This window comes from Triplophysa rosa, linkage group LG21 (assembly GCF_024868665.1).
Source record: "Triplophysa rosa linkage group LG21, Trosa_1v2, whole genome shotgun sequence".
In the NCBI taxonomy this organism is placed as follows: Eukaryota; Metazoa; Chordata; class Actinopteri; order Cypriniformes; family Nemacheilidae; genus Triplophysa; species Triplophysa rosa.
In genome coordinates this window covers 7,603,684-7,630,545 of record NC_079910.1, presented here as the reverse complement: position 1 = coordinate 7,630,545, position 26,862 = coordinate 7,603,684, and the positions used below count along the sequence as shown (strand labels likewise).

General features: G+C 39.8%; 1 protein-coding gene across 3 annotated transcripts in view; it reads left to right on the top strand.

The window, feature by feature from the left end:
- The first annotated feature begins 1,912 nt into the window (after positions 1-1,912).
- Positions 1,913-26,862, top strand: part of l1cama (L1 cell adhesion molecule, paralog a) — a 35,245-nt gene continuing 10,295 nt past the window's right edge. For 2 of the 3 annotated variants that reach the window (XM_057320014.1, XM_057320013.1), the window contains exons 1-5: positions 1,913-2,111; positions 21,972-22,229; positions 23,785-23,799; positions 24,969-25,071; positions 25,821-26,014. In XM_057320014.1, coding sequence (XP_057175997.1) covers positions 22,097-22,229; positions 23,785-23,799; positions 24,969-25,071; positions 25,821-26,014 — 445 coding nt within the window. In that variant the 5' untranslated portion in view covers positions 1,913-2,111; positions 21,972-22,096. The remainder of the gene's footprint in view (positions 2,112-21,971; positions 22,230-23,784; positions 23,800-24,968; positions 25,072-25,820; positions 26,015-26,862) is intronic. The other variant, XM_057320015.1, reaches the window with a different exon arrangement.

Genomic DNA, 26,862 nt, shown 5'->3' with positions numbered 1-26,862 from the left:
TGCTTGCAAATCGTGCTTATACAAAGCAGTCGTTTTGCATGTGCTTTTGTTATGGCATTTGATGGTATTAATGCAAACTGGCAACTCCCTGCACAAGCTTTTCAAAATGAACCTTCAAGCTTCATTTGTCCTGCCTGATTCCCTGTTTACAGGATGTGCTCGTGGACCTGTCACAAATCGGGGTCCTTTAACAGAAGGCTGGGCAATATTTTTCGGTTAAAGGGCAGCGACTGGTGTTTTTCACCATGTGTGTATCAAGAGACACTGCAGGAATGCCTCTTCCTGTGGGTATTTACGTGTGCCATTGAATACACAGCCAGGTAATGTCATATAACAAAGAGATCGTCTCATTGTAAATTTATTCCGGTACACCTTAAAAACACTGACCTTTACTGGACTGTCATTTCTGCTGTGTGCTTGCATGTTGTGAATAGTGTTTGTTTAGATGAGAAGATAGGAGCACATCTGAGACACTTTGATAAAAAATAAAACCAGTGGTTTTATCTGGAGAAAATGATAGTTGCATTTTTCCACCATGCATGAGAATCTGTGGAAAAATCTGCCATGTCGCTTCGTGTCCCCTTTCCTCGTGGATCAAATTGTGCGTGATTCATTTGCTATTCAACCATTCACTAGTTTGAGGAAGCCTCTTTTAGTCACAATATATCAGGCTCTGCAGTGGCTGAAGAGATTTTCTTTTTAATTTAACATGCCCGGTCAAATCAAACAAGATTGTTTAAAAGTATTTAAGTAAATCAAAGGTTTTCTCTCTCTTGCTTTCTCTGTCTGTCTCTCTGTCTCACTCATTTGTTATCTTTCATCTACAGTACGCTGCCAAAAAACCTCTTCTCCTCTTTTTCCTTCCCAACAGGTATTGTTGTAAAAATGCCCGAAATTCATTTCTCTTTCAAAAAAATGTCGTTTTCCAGTGAAAAAATATGCTAGGAGTTTTAGAAATAAATGTTCTACTTTTTTACACCATTTTGCATTTGTTCCTTAAATTTTTATAAGTTACATAGATTAAAGGGATAGTTCACCTTGAAAACGAATATTTTGTCATCATTTACTTACCCAGATGTCATTTTAAACCTGTGTGATTTTCTTTTCTCTGCAAAACCCAAAAGAAGAAATTTTGAAGAATGTCGGTAACCAAAAACTGTTGGTCCCCATTGACTTCTTTTGTATGGACACAAAACCAATGCAGATCAATGGGGACCAACGGTTTTCTGTTTTTCAAAATATCTTCTTTTGTGTTCTGCAGAAGAAAGAAACTCATACAGGTTTGGCGTGTAAAAAAGACAGAATTTTCATTTTGAAGGTGAACTATCCCTTTAAGTAAATTATGTAGATTAATGCTTAAAACTCAGGCAAAAGCAATTTAAGCAGTTTTCTAAGCACTTTAAGTGAATCTACCTTGTTTTAAGAAATGCTTAGATATTTAAAAATACAAGACAAAAACAGGTTAAGACGGTGTGTTTTTTTTTCAGTCTCTATCCTCACATTCCTGTCTCGTCCGTTGCAGCATTTGATCCTGCTGTCAGGAGGAGGGAGAAGGACAGACAGAAAGCTTTCCCGTACCACCTTACAAATGCTGCATAACAATGCACTTATTAGCATAACATATATTTCCCGTCCTCATTACTTACGCCCACCAAACCACCCGCAAAAAAGCTTTAATGGTGCTGTAGAAGAGCTCTGTGCATTTAACATGCCATCACTCCTCTGCATGACTGACTCTCCCCCCTCTGCTTCAAGCAGATCCTGCCAATCACAAATGAAATCACCGACATTTTTCATTTGGCACCAAGGGAATGCAGAGCGGAAAATAGGATAGAGACAATAAAGAAATGGTCAGAGAATGAAGGCACGGAGCAGGAGGAAAAAAAGGGTGATGTCACTGCCTCCAGAAGGCAGCCAATCGGAGGCGGGGAGAGGGAGCCTGAGAGGGTGTGTTTTCCTCGCACTGCAGCATCAGCAGTGAAGGGAGGCCACAATCAATCTGACACAGAGCAAGAGACACAAGAACCTTCAGTGAGTGACGCAAGAAAACGGCAGACGTTCAGAAGGTCCAGAGGAGGACAGAAACCTGAAGCCGTTTAGGACCTGCAGAGGTAAGAAGAGAAGTTTGTCTGTGAGGAATGTCAATAGCGTTTAGTGTGTGATGGATGTCAAACAGAACTGGTTTGTTTTTGCAGATCAGTGGTGTTGGTAAATGTTCACACCTTTGAGACTTGAGATGCAGTGGGTTTGGTCTGTGATCTTTGATACGGAACCTTTTCCATTTAAATAACTGCAGGAATTGGTGTTTTTGTGCATTTCATTAAGGTGTTTACAGCAGGCGAATATTATTTTTCTGAACTTAGCGTGTTAAATGAGGACGAGGCAAAAACCCAGAGGTGTTATGATAACTGACGATAATTTCTTTGTAGGTGTATTTGCATATGCCGTTTAAAAATACTGCCTCCTTCCCTGACTTGCAGTGTCCCGTAAACAGATACAGTTCTCTTGTGGTTTGTACACATCCCATGTGATAACAGCAACAGGCTCCTCTGTTTTCATCTTTAATGCAAGACTGTTCTAGTGCACGTCTAGCTGCATATGATGGGCAGGTTGCATATTACCGTCAATCCAGTCTTAATATTGACCTTGACGTTATCCAAACATTATCTGTATTTGATTACATTTAATAACGCTGAGATCATACATCCACTGTTTGTTTGGTCCAGCTTATTTTTTAAATAACTATCTAGGAAACTGTACTGTATTATACAGGTTGTCTTTTTTAATTACATTGTATAGAAGTCCATGTTTTATTCGAGTCATTGTCGTATTAATAATGTATGTATTAACACTATGCTATTGGCCCATCCTCCCCCATCATTTTGCTGGGCTGTGTAATTGTGTTAATCACTCATGAGACTATTACGGTGTTGAGTGTTCGGTGGTCTGCAGTGCTGCCCCTCGCATTGGTTGCGTCAGGGGTATGTGCGTTATAGAAAACAAATAACGATGCTTTAATGGGCCGGACGGCAATAGGAAATGTATAAGAGCGGTTGATTTGGGTGGGGCCTGCATTTATTTTCCGGCTCTTTAATGCAGACACACACTCACCTGGCAGTACGCCAGCATGGTTGATTTAGGGTGGGTCTAGTTCAGGTTGCAAACCATTCATTCGGTTAGGAAAGTTCATGCCAATGTGCTTTATGTATTATAGCTTTTACAAAAGAAACATTTTATTTACTGCTCTTTCATAGCTCAGGAGACTAAATTGAATTCCTTGTCATTTTTTAAGTATTGACACTGTCGTAGATGATTCTCTTGATACGATGATTGATGCAGAGTAGGAGATTATTTGAATAAAAAAATGCATGTGGATGGATAAGTAATGTTTGACTTTATTTAGAAATCTCTGTATTTTAATAGTATCTTTTGGTGTTGGCAGATCTATGCACAATTTGAGATTGTTTAGATCTTTTCTGATACTCAAGCAGAGCAGAATGACAAGCAGGAGATGTCTTGGAGAAACAATTGAGATAATAAAGATATCTCATCCATCTTTTATTCTTTCTCACGTGATACCATAGCATCACCATGGCACATATCCTCAGTTTATCACCCTGCAAAGGAATTCCAAGGATTTGCCTGTCGCTATCACCAACATTGACTTTCCAAGATAAATCACTCGGAATTGATTATCGACAAGGTGTCTGTAGACTTCACAGAGGTGCTTGGATCCATAACTGCAGACTTACTGAAATAAATACAGCACTGTTATCCATTCTCTCGGAAACCACATTCATCATACAGTCTCTGATTCTTGCTTTTACAGTACCTCACAAACACTGTCTGCGAAGAAAATTATGATCTGCCACCGTGAAATCTTCTCCGTAGAGGCCCAGGTTTTAATTGAGCTGTGTGCACAGATGGATGGACGATCTTGAGAGATTTAGGAGAGATGAAAGAAGAGAGGAGAGGGTGGGGTCACGTTTGACAGGCAAAGCCCTTGCAGGGGCCGATAATATATGTGCACTTCTGCCGTGTGAGAAGAGGTGAGGATCAACCGAGAGAGAGAATGGGTGCAAGGTCAAGAAGGGAACAGGCTACAGAAACAAGGAGGGGCCTATTAAAAGAATGGCCAAGGAAAAAAACATCACTCTCAACATCCGTCTCTTTAATAGCCTGCATTTGACGGCATCGTTGCAGCATGCAATGAAATAACAGTGGTGTGGAAATACAGCTTTTGGTAAATGCAGAGCATCTGTTGTGGATGAGGAGCTCTGGGGATAAACAGCACAGCCCGTTAGTCTCCGCAGCCACCGGTTATCGCCTGAGGGCCTCGGTGTCGCTGGTGCATCCTGTGCCCACAACACGTGTGGCCTGGAAAGATCCTCTGCTGCCACTTTGCTCACGGGCGACTTCCACTGAGAAACAGACACATTAGTTGAAGTCATTTGCAACGTCTGGGAAGGTTGTTGTAGTAGTGACTGGAGTGCAGATAGCAGTGCAGTGACTGTGGCAGGACAGACAGTCGGCACAAGATGTATTGGGTGATTTAAAAAGCGATGTTGCCAGCTTGAGTCGAATGTGCTATTAGATGGAACTGTGTCTGGAAATCTAGCTTCTGCATAAATGTAAAAATGACCTCAAGACGAGTTGATGATAAGTAGCAAGAAAATGAAAAGGGATAGTTCAACCAAAACACCGTACAACAGCGTTACCCATTTACTTCAATTGTATTAAACACAAATCAATGGGTACCACTGTTGTTCGCTTATTAGCATTCTTCAAAATATCTTCTTTTGTGTTCAGCAGAAGAAAGAAAGTCAAACAGGTTTGACAAAAGGATGAGTAAATGATGACAGAGTTTTCATTTTTGGGTGAACTATGCCTTTAAGCTTGGGTTAAACTTTGATATTCTTTTATCCAATGCATTGACATTAGTTAACAGAATGACCTTCATACAAGTGTTGCCCAACAAGCCAAATATTTGTAATCTTAGTATTCTGAGTGAAGTTCAATGATGGTCAATGATGAAGCCCCACAAACACACTATAAATTATAAATGAGAGAGTGAAGTTCATGTGTAAAAAATGTCAGTTTTAATGTGAAAGTGTTAGTTACAGAACAAAGCCATGTCAAGCTTTGAATGGTCCTCTTTATAACTTTACCTGCATTCGCACGTGATTTTTTTGCTCTCCAATGCCGTTTTTTATTCATGCATTGTCAGGCAGAAATTACTTCTGAACTCTAATCACATAATGGCTTCTACAGAATGAATTGCATTTTTTTAACTCCGCATACAAGCTTCACAAAATGAAACCAATCATGCAATTGAGATGGCCGTGAATGGAGAATATGCTGCCTGAATCAACTACGCTGACGGAGGTCACTGTAAATCTGTGAGATTTAATCACCAAAAGCCAGACATACGTTTGATAATAAATCAAAAATAAACCAACATAGTTTTTTTTATATCCTGGGCCTGACTAGTAGATTTCGACAGCAGAAGTTAACACACTCCTCTATTCAATTCATGTAGGACGAGACCGTCAACAAAGCAAAAAAACTGTAAGAAGAGAATACAGCTGTGCTAAAACAAGTGCAGCTGAACCCGCGTTTCCTCCCACAGTTGGGCGTTTTAAAGCCATGTCTTTGTCTGACAAACACCTCCCCAGTTCCACTTATTATCTCCTTTAAATGAAAGACGCATTATGGACCAAATGAATGTGTGAACTCAACATGAATCTGTCCTTTGTGAGGGGTCTTTGTTGTCTCGTAACGTCAGGAGATGTGTGGTCTATTGAGATGTTGTGAGTAGTCATAAGTTTCCCGAAACAGCAATATTTCTGTGTTTTCCAAACTAATTTGAATTTTAACAAAACAGTAGAGCAACCTTCATGTGATGCCTACAGCTGCAGTTACTCATATTTGTCATATTTCTTCATATGTATGCATCACTGTGATGAGAATCTGGTGTTTAAAAGATTTTTCACCAGATGACCCGCACTGGAGCGGGTGACCATATTGTGCCCGTGGGCTGACAGTCTGCTAGATTAATGACTGGAGGGATATTTTTAAACCAGGGACTATAGATATGTGCCTCCTTCCTCATCATAACTAACAAATAAGAATTGTTTTTGGTCGAAACACAGTTATTAAAAAATGTATTATTTATTCTAATTTTTCTTATATATTATAATATTTTCCCTTTTTAAAGGGATTAGATTTAAACGGATATTTTAACCGATAATTTGTTTTTTATAAATTTCTAATTATCTTACTATCTTATTATTTTAATTTGAACATTTGAAAATAAGATGAGGACCTGATGTATTTGGACTAGGTCTGAAAGATCGTGGTCTCCATGCGCCTAATCATGGACTGGTTCGAGGTGTTGTTTTCCTTTTCTTGCTAGAATTTTTTCCTGATCTTGACACTTAAACTCTTCTTTTCATTGCTAAGACTCCGGTGGAATCTGTGAGCTGCTGCGTGTGGTTTTGTGACACTTTTAGTGTTTGTTCTTGCGGAGTGAAAGCATATATGTCAGGCATGATATATTCATTACTGCTGGATCAGTGCTCTAGAAAGTGTGATCCACATGCACTCCGCTAATTTAATCTCACCTACCGTGTCTTTCTATTTCACACAGCACATGCCAACCATCCAGAAACACACATGAAAGACTGTGCATGGTGGGGCGAGTCGGGACCGATGAAAGACACAACACAGCCTTTGCTCAGATAATCCATAGCGTTCGGATGGTCGATGATTATTAATGGAGGAGAGGAAAATTTGATCACATTTGAAGTGTCTTTAGTGTTTGAATGCATTTGAATGAATCAGACATTAATTGTAGTGTCAATGCAGCAGTTGTGACATCCTGCATGAGTGTCAAGTTCTGTTTGACTGAACCCGCCCACTTTTGTTGCTAGTCAGCGATCCTGCCCACAGATATATAAAAGACAAGCACTGTGATGTATACACTGCAGCGTACAGTATCATTGTACAGCCCTACCCATCTCAACATAAGCAAAACTTTTACAGATAGTTTGTTTACAGTGTTGATCACGGTGAAGTGTTGATTTTAAAATGGACACAAGACAAAAAGTCGACTGGAAATTAATTCGAGTAATATGCTCGACTGTGACATGTGTTGTATACTTTATCACCTCCTTCTTGTTTTGATTTTCACACCAACAACACCAACACAATTCAAACTACATTATGCAAATTGTCCAGTAATCATTGACACTGCTTTGAAAGGTTATTGTCAAACAAAGATGTTAAAGGGATAGTTCACCCAAAAATGTCGCCTTTTTGTCATTTCAAACCTATGTGACTTTGTTTCTTCTGTAGAGCACAAAAAAGAAATTATGGCAACTGCTGGAATGGGTACCGCCGTTGTTTGGTTACCAACATTCTTCAAGATATCTTCTTATGTATCTCTTCTTATGTACAGCAGGTTTGAAATGACATGCAAGAGGGCGAGTAAACGATAACAAAATTTTCATTTTTTGGGGAACTATCCCTTTAATACCGAAACAAGTCCTACGGGCTCTTAAAGCACATAAAGGGTTATGCATTTACTGACATGCGCTCTAATATCTTATTTCTAGCTTATCCTACTCTCCAATACATACATTACATTTTTGACTAGAAACATTATCACACCCTAGTTTGTTTGAGCAGTGTGTGCCGTGTCTCTTTCACAGGTATTTTGATTTTCACCAGCTCCATCTTGCATATCATGTATTCTTGGAGGCAGTAGATTACTGGGTCTGAATTTCTATGATGTCGATTTGCTCCTGCAGTGGAGAAGTCTGTGTGACTGCACTGCACCACTGCAAAATTAACTGCGCTATCTCCGCGTACACTTCAGGGAAACGGAACGCTGATAAACAACAACAAACTTAAGATGTTCTTCCGCATGCATGCTTGGAATGAGAAACAGCAGATGAAAGGGCATCTGCAAGAAGTGAGAGTTATGTTTTACCAAGGAGCTAATGGTGGCAAATTGGGGTATGCTGAAAAAATGCTCTTATTATGGGACGAGGGGAAAAGAAAGATGCAAAGCAAGGAGAGAGATCAGATAAAGGGTCGTAAAGCATGCTAACAAGCTTACAGCGGTAATTATGCATTTGGACAATCGAATGACCCGAGGGGGGAGGGGTTGGGTGGGGCTCAGGATGAAGACACGCATTAAGAATGAGAGAGTGTCATGATGGGCAGGAAATGAGCTGTTTGAGGAGAACAAGGGGAACAGAACTGTGAGGGGGTGACAGGGAATACGTAAAGAGTTGAATGTTAAAAAAAAAGAATGTTAATGTGTAGCTGGATTTTTATTTAAAGATGAGAGAGAGAGAGAGAGAGAGAGAGAGATGATGCCTGTTGCCATTAAAATGTCAAAGCTGACAGTGATAAACTATGACAAACTGCATAGACACACTCACACATGATAACGTAAGCATCCACACGCACACTCCTTGCAGTAAATAACCTCCTGCTTATCTCATCAGCTTCTGACGCTAATTAGAAAATGTCCTTTAGCTGATTGAAAAAAATCTTGCATGGCAAAATGCAAAATATTTACACGATGTAGTCTAACTTCCCTCTCCTTAAGGCTAAAAGAATACCGCTGCGTCTGTTGTCAAACACTCCCCGTTTCCTTCTCACACGCTCACCCTTCCAATATTTAGTCTTGGTCTCGGTTGGCTTCCTTCTCCTGCAGAGATGCGACTGTTGAACCACCTGTCTGGTTTATTTTTATAAGGATTAGACATGCATTTCAGTGCCCCTCTTGTGTACCAGAAACTACAATGAAGTGTAAATTCCTGTGACATGTAAGCTGCTGTTGCTACGGCTGCGGTTCGCACGCTCTGTTAAGCATCGTGGAAGGCTTCCCACTGCAATCTCTCCACCGGTCGAGCCGAAGTGGATCCGTCCGATCGCCTGTCATATAAACCGTGATGCTCGTAACTCGATCATCTCTAATTCCATTGATAATGTCTCTCATTGCTTGGATGTGGAAGTCGGCTAACCTCGTTTTGGAGAATAAAGGTTGACTCCGGGTCGAATATGCTGACCAATCCTGAATCAGGCATCTCGAACAGAATGGATTATGGACCATCATGAAATCTTAATTAAATTAGAGGGATAATATGGCGGTGTTTTCTGGCTCTTTCTTTCTTCCATCTGTTCTCTCGTGTGTGTGGGATTTTTTTGTATGTCAGTGGTTCTACAAAGGCCGGCAGACAGCAGGGAGAAATATTGGTAAATGCAAATAGTGGAGGGTAACTAACCATGTTATTGTGCGTAGTTTGAATAGCAAAATCTTTCAAACACGCTAATGATATGTTTTGTTGCTGACGTTGTCCAGCCAGACAAACTCATGAATTTTGTCAGACTCAGAAAACTCAGTATACAGCATGCCAACCTGACGTTGAATGCCTTCATGCCAATCGATTATAAATTGAAATTAAAATAATTGTTTAATAAGTAATGAATGTTGTTCTATTCCATTCCTCTTGTTTTTGAATGTAAGGGGTAATCCTTTATTACGAAACTTTACAAACAGGGGTCATTATTAATGCTATTTTTTACACGTGTTTATGTAATTAAAGAGATTTTGTTATCATTTTATTCCTATTATGTTGTTTCAAACCTGTATACATTTTTCCTTTTCTTCCCCATTGTAACACAAGATAATAGTTGACCCGCATGCCTTTGTTCCTCATTCAAACCAATTTGAATTTTATGAATTTTACATTGATATTGTAACAACAAAAGGGTGAGCAAATGATGACAAAATGTTTCATTTTTAAATCTTTAATGATTTCGAAAAGGACCTTCATGTTCTTGTCCAATGTTAAATTTAAATTCCAGTAAAACCAGTTCAGACCCACTGGATTACAACTGGTTTCAGATCTATGTAGCCAAACACTCATTCTATGGCATTTCAGCTGGTTCTGCAACGCCCAGGAAAGGTCAGTGCTGTTCCCTTATGTGCTCTCTCTCTCTCCCTCTCCCCCCCTCTCTCTCTCTCTCTCTATTTCCCTCTGTGTTTCTTCTGAGACTCAGCCAGGAATCGGGGCCAACTACTGCTGTCATCTCTTATCTGCCCTGAGAGAGAGAGAGATGAGCGAGAGAGCCCTGGTTACAGCTGAGTCCCCTTCTGGTGTACATAACCAGACACAGAAAAAAAGAATGATCAAGAAAGCAAGGACAGTCTGGCCCCCGGATTACTGATGTGATGGAGGGTGGGAAACGAAGGAGATTAAAAAACTGCAGCATGTTGTGTTTAGATTCTCACTGTGCAGCAGCAATGCATTAAGCATATAAGATGGGGACAAATAGAATATGCTGTATCACATTACACACAGTCCAAAGAGTAGCCTACATAGAAACTAAATTGCGTGCTTTGATATCAAACATTGCGAAGTCCAGTATCATACCATGCTTTGAATCCAAGCTGGTTGCTGTAGATAATGACGCCTTTGATGGGTCTAAGTCAGTGAGTGTTGAAAGAATGCGACCGCTGAGTCTGAAATGGAGCGCTTCTGTACTTGCTCTCAGTCATAATTAGCCCGCTGGGGTAAAATCATCCTGTTATAGGGACATATTTGTTGTCTGCCATCCTCCGCTATGACTTATGGGCAGCCGTGCTAAAATCACTACATGATTGATTTCAACCAGAATGCAAAAGAATGGGTAATTTATATAATTGTGTTAAATTAATCAGAGGGTTTGAGAAGTTACACATGAACAGTTTCAACACATGTTTAGGGAAATAAAGTGGATTTGTTTGTTGTTGTCAGTAGGAAGTTAAGGTCTCTTGGGTTTTATTAATGGAACACAGAGTACAATCTTTTTGTACAGTGATGGAGGATGTGTGCTGAGTGCAGGGATGCTGAGCGATACAGAAGCTTTTTAGTGTCTCGCTGATTGACTACAGAGAAACAGACATTTGAGAGGGAAATGGAACGTTAGAGGTAGAGAGATTAACTGGAGATATCGATGGAGACGGCTAGTTAACAAGAACAAACCCCCCCACCCGTATGCCCTTATCTGATTATACTGTATGTGGGAGCTTGACATTTAAGAAGGTTAGATAAAGAGATTTCCTGCAAATGAGAAATGAGCATTATATTACCCATTATTTGGCTATTTAGAAAGTATTACATTTGAAGTGTTATTTTGACACATTTTCTGTTATTTTGTTAAAACACAGTCAAACAACATACAAATACAATCTTACATACTTTTAAAAGCTTTAAACCTTGCATACAGTTTTAGCAAAAGCAAAACACAGAGATACTAACTAACTATATTGCAGACAGATTAGTATGTTTGAGGAATCTTGACTACAGCTGTGATATTTTGCAATACATTCTTGTTTTCACTGCATTCTTGTTTTCTAGCATGAGTAATATCTATCAAATGTCTTATAATGTTGAAAAAGAATATGTCTGGTCTTTAAGCAGATGACAGCAATGCTTGTAATGTACTGTACCAAGGACAAACGTTTTCCATTTGTGTTAACAGACTCTAAAAACAAAAACAAACTGATAAATTCAAAATCTGCTGTGACTGCTAACTAATAAAACTAATGTTTTATGCATGAACTGCAAAATCCTTTTAGACAACAACAACAATTTTCAGATTATATTGCAGTATAAGACAAACTGTCACAATAATGACTATTTTTACATTCAGTTCTGTTCTGCGAACTTATTAATGAGCAGTGAATAAAAATTTATTTAAAAACAACTAATGACGATCCTCTAACCAGATTGGACAAGCTACATTCCAAAATTTACTATAGATGGTTTGAATGGATGCGCGCGCCTGGCCCGAAGTTAACTTTCAGTATATTTTTGCTTATAATATAACAATTTGTTTTATAATTAATTTATATTAATATTAATGTATATTAATGTTATCGTATATTAATTATATTAAATTAAACTAAAACTACGCAACAGTTATTGATTCTTTGTGGAGGTCTACCAGAAGTTAAGTTTGGGCCACATAATGTTTGTTTATGTTATTGCTGCTGAAATGGTCTATAACACTCACAGTTTTAATCTCTTTCAGTGATCAGACAGGATGTGCAATGCTCAGAAACACTGCATGGTATAAAAGAGAACAGGCTGTTTAAATTATATGAAAATAATTTTACTTGTGGCCAATTTGCAAATGTGCAACTCATCTAATATTGCTTACTGATACTTAGCAAATGTGCAGTGTTAATACTACTGTATGAACGTACATATTAAGATGTTGTCTGCTTTAACCATGAATGACAGCCTGAACATGAAAGAAACTATGTCATGACAACCATCCAGGTGCTGTGGGAAACATAAGGGAAAAAGAGGAAGTTGTGCCAGGAAAAAGGAGCGACAGATGAGAGAGGAATGGGGGAAGGGAGGTGTATGGCTGTGTGGCGCTAGAGTCAGAAGGTTGTCATGGTGATTGGTGTGAAAAAGAGACAGGCAGGCCTAGTATTGACACGTTGCTAGCGTCACAGTATTGGACAGCTCTGTGGTCCGTTCTCCATCCGAGCATGCCAGAATAAATCATTGTGTTTTTACACCGGTCTGGTCTCAGGTTTAGCATCCTGTTCAAACGCATGAGCCCGTATGGAATGAAGTATGCATTTCACAGCATACTGTCAAGCCAACATGACCCTGTTTTCTCACTATTCAGACAAAGACATTTGAATGGCAGTCAAATCGGTTCAAACTGATTTCACTTGTTATCAGAGCCTGATGTGTGTGTGTGTGTGTGGTCTTGTTTCTATATCCCAGTGGGGACCTAAACATGAATGCACACCAACTCATGGGGACTCGTGTCACCGTGGGGACCAAAATTGAGGTCCTCATGGGCAAAAAAGCTTATGAATCGTACAGAACAATATTTTTTGAAAATCTAAAAATGCAAAAAGTTTTCTATGATCTTTAGGTTTAGGGGTTGGGTTAGGGGATAAAATATACAGTTTGTACAGTATAAAAATCATTACACCTATGGACTGTCCCCATGGAGATAATAAACCAGACATGAGTGTGTGTGCGTGTGCGTGCGTGTATGCGTGCGATAACTGGAAAGACTGAAATTGGTTCTAAACGTCTTCAGTGCAGATTAGATCCATATAGAAAAGCATTAGCACACGCAGAATAAATATCTCGACTCAATCTTCACATATCACTTCTCCACTCGACCTATAGAAGACAAGCAGAGCCTACAGGCGGTAGTGCCTGCTCACCCATTACATTCTCTCCTCACTTTTTTCTTTCTATCTCTATTCGCAGTTCCCGAGAGATGCTTGTGTCGATTATATCTGGAGCACTCAGGAGTAAGCACTGCTTTTACAACTTTCAGCAAAGTTAATGGAGCTGGTGCAGACAGGTTCCTCCGGTGTGCATAATCGAGGGGTTTAATGATCAGAACATCTGAAAATTTGAACCGCATCCTTCCGTTTACCTTGGCCCATATTGTTTCACTTTCATGTGTATGTCTCTGAATGCAAATCCTGTGGCATACTAAAGTGGGGCTGACCTTGACCTGTCAATACTTCTCGTTTGCATATAAGAGCACTAATGCCGATGAGACGTAGTCTAGATTCACCTGCCGATTTTTCCATCCGCTGCAGCAGAAGGGATCTTGGTGATTCGCCTTTCTAGATAATTAAGCAAGTTATGGGGAGTCATGAATAATCCAAAGCTAAAATGGCTGATAGCGTCCGAGACTGCTGAATAGACAAACGGACTTGAATAACTGCTTGGCTTTGAGTACTTGGATGGTTTTCCTGTATAGTGCTTGAGGGGTGAGTGCTTTGTATTTACATTTATTTATTTAAAATCCGATCTGTTTGCATTTTCCAACGTTAAAACTCTTTCTCCTTTTTCAGCTTTATACGCACAGACTAAGCTATTCAATGTTTAGTTTCAAAACACACTGTTTGAGCATCCCCACCTCTACTTTGAGATTTGAACCTATAGCCTTTGTGTTGCTATCATTCTGCTCTACCAGCTCTTGAAAAGGTTCATAGTGGGCGTTGCTGTCTAATAAGGGCTGGTAGTGTAGAAGGGCTGTCCATCAATCTAGTTTGGATGAAGGTGTGTACTGTGTATGCGTGCGTTCCCCTGGGGAGCGTCTGACATGGCCCCCACGTGTCACACGACCCCTCGACAGCTGCGTTCCCCCCAGTGTTCTCCACTTATCGCTGAACCCAGGGGACCTCTAAAACCTCCGTGCACGCTCATGCACACTTACTGACAGCCAGAACCCCATCTCCATCACACGGGAGCCCTCAGATTGCGAGGCAGCTACAGCACGGGGCATGCTAATGATATGCGCTCGTACAATTGTGTGGTCCAGACCTTATTAAGGATGAATTGAGTTGCCGTGCTCAGAGATGTGCTGGGTTTAATTATCCTGTGTTGGGTTGCTGTGACACGCTAATTTTCTGTAGTCAATTTTATTGTAATGCAAAAAAAATGTTTTTCAGGATTTAACAAGGTTGTTGACTGGGCTATTCAAATGAACCGGATTATGTTTTTTGGCGAGGGGGGGACTGTATTGCACAAATGTTTTGTTATATGCAATTTTTTGCAATTACTTTCTCTTCTGCTGTGTTACAGTAAGTGGCTGTCTTGAGAATCATTGTTTTACTTTTTATATGGTCTGTGTCTACATTTTTTAAAATTTATAACAGTATTTGAAGGTCCCCCACTTTCATTTTCTGTCTGTTTGTTATATAAAATAACCAAAAACTAATAAAAATATCTTGGTTTTTATCTTATTTTAGTGCATTTTTTTATGCTTGTTTTGTCTTATTCTAATTCATTTAAAGTTATATTGAGGGATGTTTGGAAGTTTTTTGAGACCCCCTGGTTAAGAAACATTGACCTATGGACTAGCAAAATACGGACAAAACCCAATTAAAGGTCCAATGTGTATTTTTTTGGAAGATCTATTGACAGAAATGCAATATAATATACATAACTATGTCTAGGTGCTGCTGCATTTCATACACTGGACCTTTAATCTCTTTCGTTGTTCAGGTGGTCATGTCACGTCCCGTCCAGACATTGATCGGACTGCTCATACAAACCAATCAATGTTGTTAGCCACATTGTGTACTCTTCAGAAATCAGCCGACCTATGGTTTCCATATGCATAATCTGTGCACTTTAAACTTACATAGTAGAAAGAATTTCAACATTCAAAAAGTACAAACCTCAACTTTTATGTGTATTATTTAAAGCTGTCTCTGATTGGTTCATTGCCTGGGTCAAATGCCCCATTTCATGTCTGTCAGTGTAGAACACTGTGTGTCTGTCCTAGCTGTCCACAGCAGACAGCTCCTTTAAACGCCCTCAACCTGTCTCATCAGGTTTAATCCTGACCTCCCTGACAGCCCGTGAGAAAAGCAATCCAGCCTCGATACAGGTGCACAACATCAGGTTGTGTATCAAAAGAGAAAAATCTGTAGCGAAGGTCAAAGTCATGGTTGAATTTAGACAACTGAGATGCTACATACTGCAGGCAAAAGGATGGTCCGCCCTGACAAAAGTGGACTGACAGGGGGAGTATAGACAGAAGGTCAGTGGTAATGGGTTTTCCGCTTAATTTCATAAAGCTATCATTGCCGCATTTACAGAGCTAATGTTTTCATGAGCCCGAACCCCCTTCCCACGTCTGACTCGCATCTGTCCCATACTAGCGTGTCACTCCAAGAGCTGTAAAGCAACATTTGTCATATTAATTACCTCTTTACTGTTGAATTTCTCAATGTCTTTAGAGATTAGTCATCGTTGCTGGTTTATGGAAATAGTGTAAAATTTGTAATTGGGTGACCGGCCAAGTGTGCATGTCATGCGTCGTCCCAAAGCACCAGAGGTGTTTCTTTAATGAACGCTGGGGTTTCACAGGCTTAGTATGTCATTCCAAATGACACTAACAAAGTCAATGTGGCCCGTTTAGATGCCTGTGCCAGTGAATATGTAGGCGGCCGTTCCAAACCAATGAAGTGCTTTGATTTGAACTGTTGACATCAATTTACTTTTTCCCAAAACGGTATTAAAAGAAAAACATCATTTTTAATCCACCAGTAGACTGTTCAATTATCCAGTTTGGATCTGTAAGCGATTCAGTGGTAGTTGTAAATAAGTATAATAAAAGGTCGTTTTATACAGTATATACAAATATTTTTAGTGCTTCCTAAATGTCAGTAAAACCAGCTTACTATACCTTTTAAGATCTGAATATCTACATCCATTAACCAATCCATATGGAGCTACACGTGTTGCTGTCAGCTCTATAAAATGTTAAACTCTCTAGATCGTGATCCCCTAGTTATTTTTCTCTAAACGTTGTCATTTTTTAGACACCATGTTCCCACGTTTCTCGTGCTCTCTTTCCATCAGATAAATGTTTTATATTATTATTCAATCAGAACATCTTTGATCTTAGGGCGTCTCTCCCTCCCATCCCCCCAAGCTCTGTTGGAAACATCTATACCCCCTTTTCAAACCTAATGAAACACACTTCTTGACTTGTGAATTATTCAGCACTTCTTTTATTCCCTCTGTTTTTATTGTGACTTAAGGGAACAACATCAATAAATAAATAAAACCTGGTGGCTGATCTCTCTTAGAACACAGAAAAAATCTGAGTGATACAACAGAACGGATGTCATGTCATCAACTGAGTGCGTTACAGAACAAAAATTTTATCTGTAGTGTGTGTGCAAGAATCAGACTTTAAAGCATACAAGTCCTGCAGTCTTGATCATGCAGCAGCTACATGATTCCCTATCAGATTCTGATTGTGTGTGTGTGTGTGTGCACGCACGTGCATGTGAATAACTGAATTTGTATGTCCATGTACTGTATGGGGGAGATGCTGTGGAGACCCCGTTGCCATGACAACGGGGATAGAGTGAGTGGGCAGCAGCCCCTCTGACAACCTTTATGTTCTATAGTATTTTTTTCTTTGATATCAACCCGTAGCCTACATAGACACTGAGAATGTGAAATGAACAAGTGTAATAAAGAAAAATCTTTAAAAAAAATCTTTGTGATAGTTCAGGCTGATTCAGTGTTCCACAAACATTGCATCAGTGCGGATCTAAGATACAGGTCAGTTGTCAGGCGGCTCTCTGGTCTCCTGTGCTCTGCAGTGCTGTCGACGCACATCAGAGGCCTTTATGAAGATGAGAGGCCACATCCACACAGGGGACCCTTGGGTAAACTGCATAAGATGTCAAGTCAATAAAGCAAAAAATCTTGCCTGAAGTCAGCAGTGTGGCAATATGTGTGCGATATAGAACTATCCAGATCCAGGCGAAAAGTAGAGAGTTTGCAAGATACCAGGGGATGTAAAGTCCTGTTTATCTTCCCTTAAAGATCCTCAAAAGACAATCATCGCATTGTCTCGATAGAATATTGACTTTTTATTAGGGAGTAATAAGTGTTGCTTTCACTTCCATCACCTCTGTGTAATGAGATCAACATAATCTGTAATCTAGCATGCAGCCTGTTGTGTGGCGCTTGTCTGCTCGGATCAGGGGCGTTTATTATTTCTGCTCTATATATCTCTCATTACAGACGTAACCCTTGAGTTACCTGCAACAGGTTCATGCCTAAGAGATACTGATTTTCAAGAAGACCCAGACACTGTGACAAACAGGGCCGATCTGGCCCCAGACCAAATATCTGGTACACAAACTGATATGAATTATGAATCTAGGTGAATTCAGGGCAAACTGCACCGACAGGAAGGCCAGGTTATAAATAATTTACCCTGTAGGGGGTCTCTGCAAATTACAGACCCCCCTCTGCATCTCCTTGTCTATTGCCACTCCTCTTTTTTCCTATTACTTTCAGTCACATCACTGTTCCACCTACTATTCCCCGCTCTCTTCTTTCAGATCTGTCTGTCTTTCCTGGTCGCTTGGCTTTCCAGACAGACAGACCCTCGGGGAGGTCTCGGGGTGGAAGGCAAGCGTGTATTCATTTATTCTCCCCCTCCATCATTTTCTCTTCTCTCTTCTGACACGCATCTTCACAGTTGGAGGTGGTAAATATTTAAAGAGGAGGCATGACGGAACCCAGCCCTTATAAACACATATTACAGATGACTTTCACTGGATAAACCCGTATTATTGAGGCTGCAATTCTGAAACCACAGAACATGCTATTGTTTGGAGGGCTTTTTTCTGATTGTGAGAACGGGTCGATGCATACTTACAAATTTTCACTAGTTGCTTGAAGAAGAAATATTTGCAGATGATAATTAAATCTAGTTTCATCACCATACAATTTAAACTCTGTTCATTTTATATGAATATGCCGAGTCGCTACATACGGTAACTGAAAATTTACCATTAGCATATAAAACTATATTGCTTTTTTATGTTGTTTAATGTTATGTTATTTAATTCTAAAGCACATATTTACTTTAAGGCCAGACTATCGGGATCAAGACTCAGACAGACTTGTAAAATTGGTCCATTATCTAAAATGGCAGAAATAAGAATACCAGGATTAACAGAAAGGAAACGTTCCGCTCTCAAGCCGCAGTGGTCAGCGAGTTGCTCTGCTAAAGATTATACCACATCTCACTTCGTCCTGCGAGAACGACCATTATTAATGCTCTTTAATGAGAACACATCCCTTTTCCCTGATGTCCTCACATTAAGAAGTCTACAAATGCTGTAATTTTCTGAAATCTGTGATCCGCATAATCTTTGCTGTGATTTATTTCCACTCGCAACTTTCTGTGATTACAGTATATGCTTCACATTTCCACTGATAATCGAGCAGAATATGCTGTACGTGAAGTCACACACTCTGTTTCACCAAGATAATGATTTGTTTGCCGTTCAATCGCTGGAGGCGTGATATTACCAAATTTGTTTATGTGGAATGATGCATCAATTCTCGGAGGCACAGAAACTACGCCATTGTTTCTTTTTGAGTTGAATGCACATCTGTTCTGCGGAAAGCACATCATTGCCATTGGTACTCCCCAGCTGCACGCGTCAATGTTGTTTAATCTATGACCTTAGGTAATGAGGGATAGATACTATCACCAACAGCTGCACAAGAGACTTACACTCCTGACGGTTGTCAATCTCTTTCACATCAGCAATAGTGGTCATGTAAGCCTCCATGTATAAGACTCTTATCAGCATGTTAGGGTTCAAGCCGTGTTTGCCTGAAGCACAGACACTGGTTGCATTGATATCAGACATTTTCTGCCCCCTAGACCCCTCCCTTCCTCCATTATTCCCTTCAAGTCAGTCATGCTTGAATTGGTCACCTAGTTACCGGCTGCTCTTTGAATACATGTTACCGGGCAGTGGTTTGAATGACAGCTGGCTCCCTCAGGAGTGGGTGTGTGACTGGGCTAATGGCACAACATTCAGCACCTCTCAGTCCCAATGAACCGAGCTAAACGCCAAGGTCACACCACGCAGTCTTGTCTTCTACCGTGTGGTACTGAAAGGTTTGATTCATTGACTCGATTCATTTTCATTTGAGGACGTTTGTTAAAGGTTAACGGATGCATAGTCGGTTTCTAATTGGCTGCTGACACAGCCACCTTCTGATTGGTTTGTATTAATGGTGCTGATGTAAATCCAAGTGATTTGATGTACAATCTTTGTGCTACTACTGTAATAAAAAGAAACTTTGTACCATCAGCATTTACCATTTCAATAATTAATTCCGCTTAGTGTCCTCCATGATTTTTTGTGTTGATATCCCCAAAACACAAAGTTTGGACTTCTGAAGTAGGTCATAAATGTTCCACTGGTTATCACGGATTTATGATGATTACAATCTTTTCAATGGTCCGTCTCATCTTGGAATGAGCTGATAGGTGATTGATCGATCGGGCAGCTTTGTGATTTAATGGGGGAAGGGATTACTGCCTGAGCTGTCATCTCTCATCACTGTCCCCCCTCCTTCCTTCTGTCCTTTAATTCTGTCTTTCACTGTGAGATTTGGGGGCACAGGGCTCATGGGAGATGACTGGGTTTAATGAGCCGAGTAATCTGAGATTGAGGTCCTACACCAACATTATGTGTATGATCTTCCATATGTGACCTGTAAGTGCCATTTTGTGGGCTCAACTGCTAACTCAAATCATCTAGTAGTTACATCAGTTTCTATAATGCTGTATGTCCTCACCTTGAGATTCTTTCCTGTTGAAAATACTTTTTTGGAATTTTTATTATTTGGTTAACTAGTTTCAAAAAGATATGCTGATCTTTTCAACATAGTTTTGTGTGTGCTTGTTTGTGTGGGTGGGTGAATTAAAGATGTTTTCCCCCTTTCTTCAACCTTTTCCACCTCTCTAAGGTCATCTAGCTCCAGGGTTTGGCACTAGTGGGAAACAGCGGTGCCCAGCTACCCATATCCATAGCTGCCAGCTGCTTCCGACACACTGTTCCCAAGTCAATACAAATTTCGACCATCCTCTTGGAGTCTTCTACAGTAATGTGATTAAAGCAATAAATTAATAAAAAAGACCGTTTGATTTCATGATAGTGCTGATAAGTAGAGGCATAAACGTGGGCCTTTTGCGGTGTCAGTTGGCAAGACCAGGTACAGATGGAGAACTCCTGCAGAGTAGCTCATAAGCTTGTGGCGTGAGTGATGGCTGATCTGATGGATGATTATCTTCATGTTCTAAAAAGGTCCTTGAAAAAAACCTCAGACATTCATTTTGTATTCATCTTTTTTCTCACATTCACCATCATCTATTAATGACCATAATCATCAGTCTGTTCTGAGAGAGCCAGCGCTTTGAATGAAATGCTTAATGATATGCTACAGTGCTCTGTGATGTTGATAAGGAAGTTTATTTGGTTTATTAGCTTGCCTTTATGAATGTCATACTGTATCCAGTGTTAAAGGGATAGGTCACCCCCCAAAAAAAATTCTAGCATCAGTTATTCGCCCTCATGTATTTTAAAACATGTATGTGACTCTTTCTACTGTGGAAGATATTTTGAGAAATGTCCCTGTTTTTTTGGAAGTCAATGGAGTCTAATGTTGTTTGCTTACCTTATTTGCTTACCAACGTTCTTTAAAATATCTTATTTTGTGGTCTGAAGAAGAAAATCATTCCGGTTTATACTGACACGGGGGTGCGTAAATGATGATAGAATTTAGATTTTTGGGCGAACCAAGATTTTTTTCCTGTAATTTATGGAATATTCAACACATAAGCAATCTTGTTGTTTCTTTTAGTTGAAATCCACTAATACAGACATTTTAGCTGATGCTTAATACTTTAATGTATGATAACTGACATGATGGCAGATGTGATCACTGGCAATGCAATTTACATTCGTAAGATGAAATCATGGCTTTGTAATCTACAGTTATTGTTTTGCTCATTTACAAAATGTTAAATGCTCTCTCATTTGTAAGCCGCTCTGGATAAAAGCAGCTGCTAATTGAATAAATGTAATGTAATTGAAATCACTTATTAAAACATTGTAATGTAGACTACAGTATTAAGGATGAGTAAGGCAGTACTTTTATGATGGCACACAAAAATGGTTTATGGTTTAAACAATGAGAAAAAATCCCATAAAAAACCTCTTTAATTACAAATATCAACATTCACGAACTAAAAAAGGTACCGCTGTACTAAAATCACTGTTTATGTATCTGTGGAGTAGCATGTGAAAATAATAACCATTCGATGCTAAGCCAGTGCCTTCAGATACCATCACTGTACCACCACAGTATTTGTAAGGGTTCAATGATAACGTTATAGTCTCACCATAACCTTCTCCTCTATTTTCAATACTGTCCTCTGCATCCTTTGTCTCTTATCACTCCCTCTGTCCTGGGCGGTGTGGATGCCTGAGTCATTTTTCTCTCTACATGTGGGTCTCCCCTCCTCCACCTCTCCTCCACCTCTCTGACTCCCCCTCTCTTCTTTTGCAGGAGGTTGTGGACCTGACCGATAGAGAGGGAAAACAAACCGAGTGAGGATTGGACGATTGCTTTTCTCTGAGTGGGATTATCTGCGGTTTCCCAGCCGGTTGTGTTTGTGCCTGCAAGCAGGTGCAATGCCTGCCCCATCACCACAGCAGGTGGGCAGCAGGGGGCGATGCATCGCTCTCCTGCACCCTCTGCTATCTCTCCTCCTGATAGCTTTGGCAACCAGGCCTGGTCAAGCCACCATCAATATACCATCCAAATGTGAGTGCGGGATTTTACGATGCATGTGATGTGTATGTGTTTTTATTTTCTGATTTGCATTGCTTTTTATTCGTGCCGGTGTTGTGCCGAAAACACACTCCCCGCCAGATTCTGCACCCCCTTCAATAACACGCTGTCCGATTGGCTAATTCTAACCCCTCCCCACACCCAATCCTAATCCTAACCCCTCCCCTAACACCTAATCCTCACCCTAACCATTGTGAGGAGGGGGGGTGCATAATCTGGCAGGGAGTGTGTTTTCGGCACGACACCGGTGCTTCCAAAAATTGGCCAGCTAATGAAATTAGATTGCCAGGTTGAGAAAGTGCTTTCCAGTTTTGTGAGCGGTATGTGGGCGTGGCATCTGAGACTAGTTAAAAGGTTCCAGCAGAATGTACATTTTACTAAGTTTAATTGCTCAATTGATTATACTATTGATCCAAATGTATAAAGGGCTGTTCTTGACTGCAATGGAAACTCAAGAATGCAGTGATTTACACCCACCTGAGCGGGAACTGTGAAAACATCAGTTTATCCGCCCCTGCTACAAGCTTCCTGAAGCTATAAACAGGACTGGGTTTGTTGCTATTATTGTTCAGCTGTGATTTCACATTTCAGAGACGTGTCAGTGTGTCAGTGGCATCACTGTTACGCCTCTGTACACACACACACACACACGCACACACACACACACACACACACACACACACACACACAAGAGAAGTGAGTACATGATGAAATTTTACGCCAAGAGTAAAGGTGAAGATTAGTGACCTTTAAATGGGAAACATGGACATAAATTTGACCACTGAGAATCAATGACATTCCTGCATTAAAATGTGCACCCAGCACACAGCCCGACTGGGTACAGCCCATATGCTCTGTGTTCACACCCCGCTCCTCTCTTACTGCCTGTGCTGCAGTTTTTCAGCATTCAACGCAATTGTTTTCATATTAAGACGTTGGGGCTGAAGAACGACTGAGAAGAGGAAAAATAGCTAGACCGAGAGTTTATTTTAGCTCTGCTTTGCAAGCATCTTGTTATCTCCAGCGTACCTCTTGGGTCTCTGCCAGCTAAACTATGGTCCAGGTGTCTGATTTGGCATAATGTGGTTTCTTTGTTTTCGAGCCTCCAATATAGTGTAATCACGTCATGATGAAGATTTGTTTCATAACGCAAAAAAATGTAGAGTGCATTTGTGTATTTGTTTGCTGTACTTGTGGGGGGCCAAATGAACAATGACAAAAATCTAGCACAATCTCCTATTAAAAAATGTGAGAATGTTTGTTGTCAATAAAAAGGTTCAATCCCCCAAAACTCTAAAAACTCTTATTTAAAATACCAAAAAAATGCCAAAAGATAAAAGTGTAAAGTTTTTGGATCAGGGTAAGAAGCAATGAGTATAATAGCAATCGTGGCCTTCACAGCTAAGTGTACTGTATGTGTGTACATGCTTCTGAATGTGTGCATGCGTGTCAAATATACGTGAACATGGTGGTGCATGAATGTAAATTAACTAGATTTCTTTCTCCTTTCCACTGACTCACTGGACAGACAAAATAAAAGACTGTAAGTATTTCTGGAATCTTACACTTTCTGCCCATTTGATGTTTTTCCATGCAACTCCAAATCCATTAACACTTAACACTAAATTATCCAAACTTATTCTAATAACACAAAAGAGCCTGCAGGGATAGCCAAAATTGATTCGCTGAGAAATTTGTTTATTATGTTCTGGAGTGTGGGAACGATTTCAAAATGCATTAAAGATAGTTTAATATGAAAGGGAGTGGGGCATGTTCACACCAGTTATAATAATTAAACTGATGCACAAAAAAATGAAAATGTTTAGAGTAAATGATTACCAAAATGACCTATTTGGATATCTTTTTAATGGTCCATTCGATGGTTCATGACCTCACCCCCCCCCTCTCACGATTGTCCGGCTTATCTAGATTCAAATTCAAATATCTCGGCTTCCATCTTCCTAGCCCCGTGTAGTCAAATCAATACTAAACACTTCATCCTGTGCTCTACTGCCTCAGTAAAATGAAAGGTTTTTGGAAACATCAAGCTCCTTCTCACTAACTCCACGGCCAGTCAATAAACTACTAGTACATCTGTGCAAGTAAAAGACTAAAAGCATGAATTTCAAAGTGAGTTATTGCTCTACCGTACCATTCCTCACCATCTGTGTTTTTATGTGTTCTGTATAAGCATTTGTTTATAGCCTCACTCGCTGTGTCTGTAGATCATACCTCTGCATCTCCATTTCTCTAGTCTCAATTTTGTTTCGTTCTCGAATGCGTTCACAGTCTACTCATCCATAAAACAAATGACACTTGACGAACATCTTGTGCATACCTAATCTCTCTGCACTGTATCTCCTCTTTCATTTCGATGTTTCTGATGACATAGATAATATTCAGTTTCTCTATGCCTATTGGAATTATTCAAGTGTATTTACGGGATTCAGGGGTCCAGAACGCTGCTGAGGTTCAAACGGAAACTGTTCTGTATGAAGTCAGTGACACAGAACATTATTAAGCTGCTTTGAATATTGTCATGTGATCACAGCAGTTCAATGGAAGGGCGCCTTAATCACTGCGACTAACACATCCACATCTTTTTGTAATAGGCTTCTTGAAATAGAAGACTGCTTCTATTTTTATGATTATGATTCTTCGCAGCTCCAGGAATGTGTTGGGTAAATGTCTGATTATAAATTTTCTCTGCAGTAAAAAGCCCCCCAGTAATTACAGCCCAACCAAAATCTGTTACCACCTTTTCTGCGGATGACATCACACTCACCTGTGAGGCAACTGGGAATCCCCCACCCACGTCAGTATCCATTCTATGTGTTCACAGTTATTCATTGATTTGCCTGTATATGTAATGCTTTTAAATGGCATTTATTATTACTTCAATGAATTTTTAATTGAATTATTTTTTTCGTTGTTTTGTTTTTAATTGGTGGGATTGCATTCATGAAATTCCCTTTTAATTGTGTATTAAACAAAACAAAATTCGATTTTAACGACTTTTTAATCCATTTATATTAGCTCCCTGTCATCTGTTTGCTTGTTTACTCCCAGTGTATTTTTATGTTATATTAAATATTACTTTCCATTACCATTCCTTCTTTTCCTTCCCTCCTTACATTTATTTAGCTTTTATTTTCTCTTTCAATTTTAGTTAATATATGAAGGGTTTGGTTCCAAAAATCACATTTTTACTGTGCATTCCAATTAATATCAATCAAACTGCAGTTGGTTTGTTTTGATTTAAGCCATAATAACTAAATAAATACAGCTAACTAACTAACACAATAAAACATAATAAAAAACATGATTTCTGAACAATTGTAAAAACTGAGTTTTGGAACCAAACTCTTCATATACTTTTTATCTATATTATTGTAACTTTTTATTATACATTCTCTAAATTTAGTTTAGTCTTATATTTTAATATTTTGCACAGTCCATAGAGATTATATTTCTATACATAACTGTGTATGTGACAAATCTTGAATCTCTTGAAACTATTTGCATTCATGGAGTTGGCTCTGGTCTCATTTATTTCTTTACAAGGTTCCGATGGGTAAAAGATGGTGTGGAGTTCGACCCATCCAAAGACCCGCATCTGTCGGTGTCCAGAGATTCTGGAACCTTTACGTTGACAGCCAAGGATGGACCAATCCACCAATACCGGGGCAGATATAACTGCTACGCGTCCAATGAACTCGGCACGGCTGTGTCTAATGAGGCTCGTATTGTCACAGAGAGTAAGTCACACTCATAACTGCAACAACACAGGGCGACACATGCTTGATTGAGTGTTTGATATCCTTGATGTGGCCACATGTGGTGAGTTTACTGTAGAGCGTATCTGGTGCGCAGTAGATAACAGCCCGAAATCAAACTCCCTCCCTCCCGCTGTTTCAAATGCATAAAAAGTCATTTAGCAGAAAAATTACAGCTCATTTTGTGTGCCAGTCACAGATGTGGCCAGCATTCTTGAACAAATAAAGATCCCAGATTGCTCCCCGTTACCTGCCAAACACGGCTCCAAGTGGCACTTTGCGAGAAAAACCGACACTGTAGTTTTGACTATCTGGATATCTACCTGTAGTTTTCCCGTACCACCTCTCTGGTAGTTTCCCTGACAACGGTTACCTCAGAAACCAGTGCGAGTTGATAAGTGTGTCAGTAGGGACGGCCACTCCTGGGATTAGTGTGTGCATGAAGTGAGGCTTCTCAGTGTGAACAGGGCTAACAATAGCACACGTATTATGAACTCCACATGCAGCTGGGGCCGGGCACGTTAATATGTGTGGATTTACTCTGGATCATTTTCAAAATGATGTTAGATTAGTCACCCATTTGCATTTTTGTGTTTGCTTGTTTTGTGTGTGAAGTTTAGTATTTGGAAAATACTGTAGAATATAGAATAAATAACATAGAGTCAAAAAGAATACAGTAAGCGTTTACCAATCAGTAGTGAAGCATTTGATGCACATTTTTTATAAACTGTAGTGAAGTATACACACATTGTTAATCTATGAAATTAAAAAGGTCTCTCTCTCTCTCTCTCTCTCTCTCTCTCTCTCTCTCTCTCTCTCTCTCTCTCGTC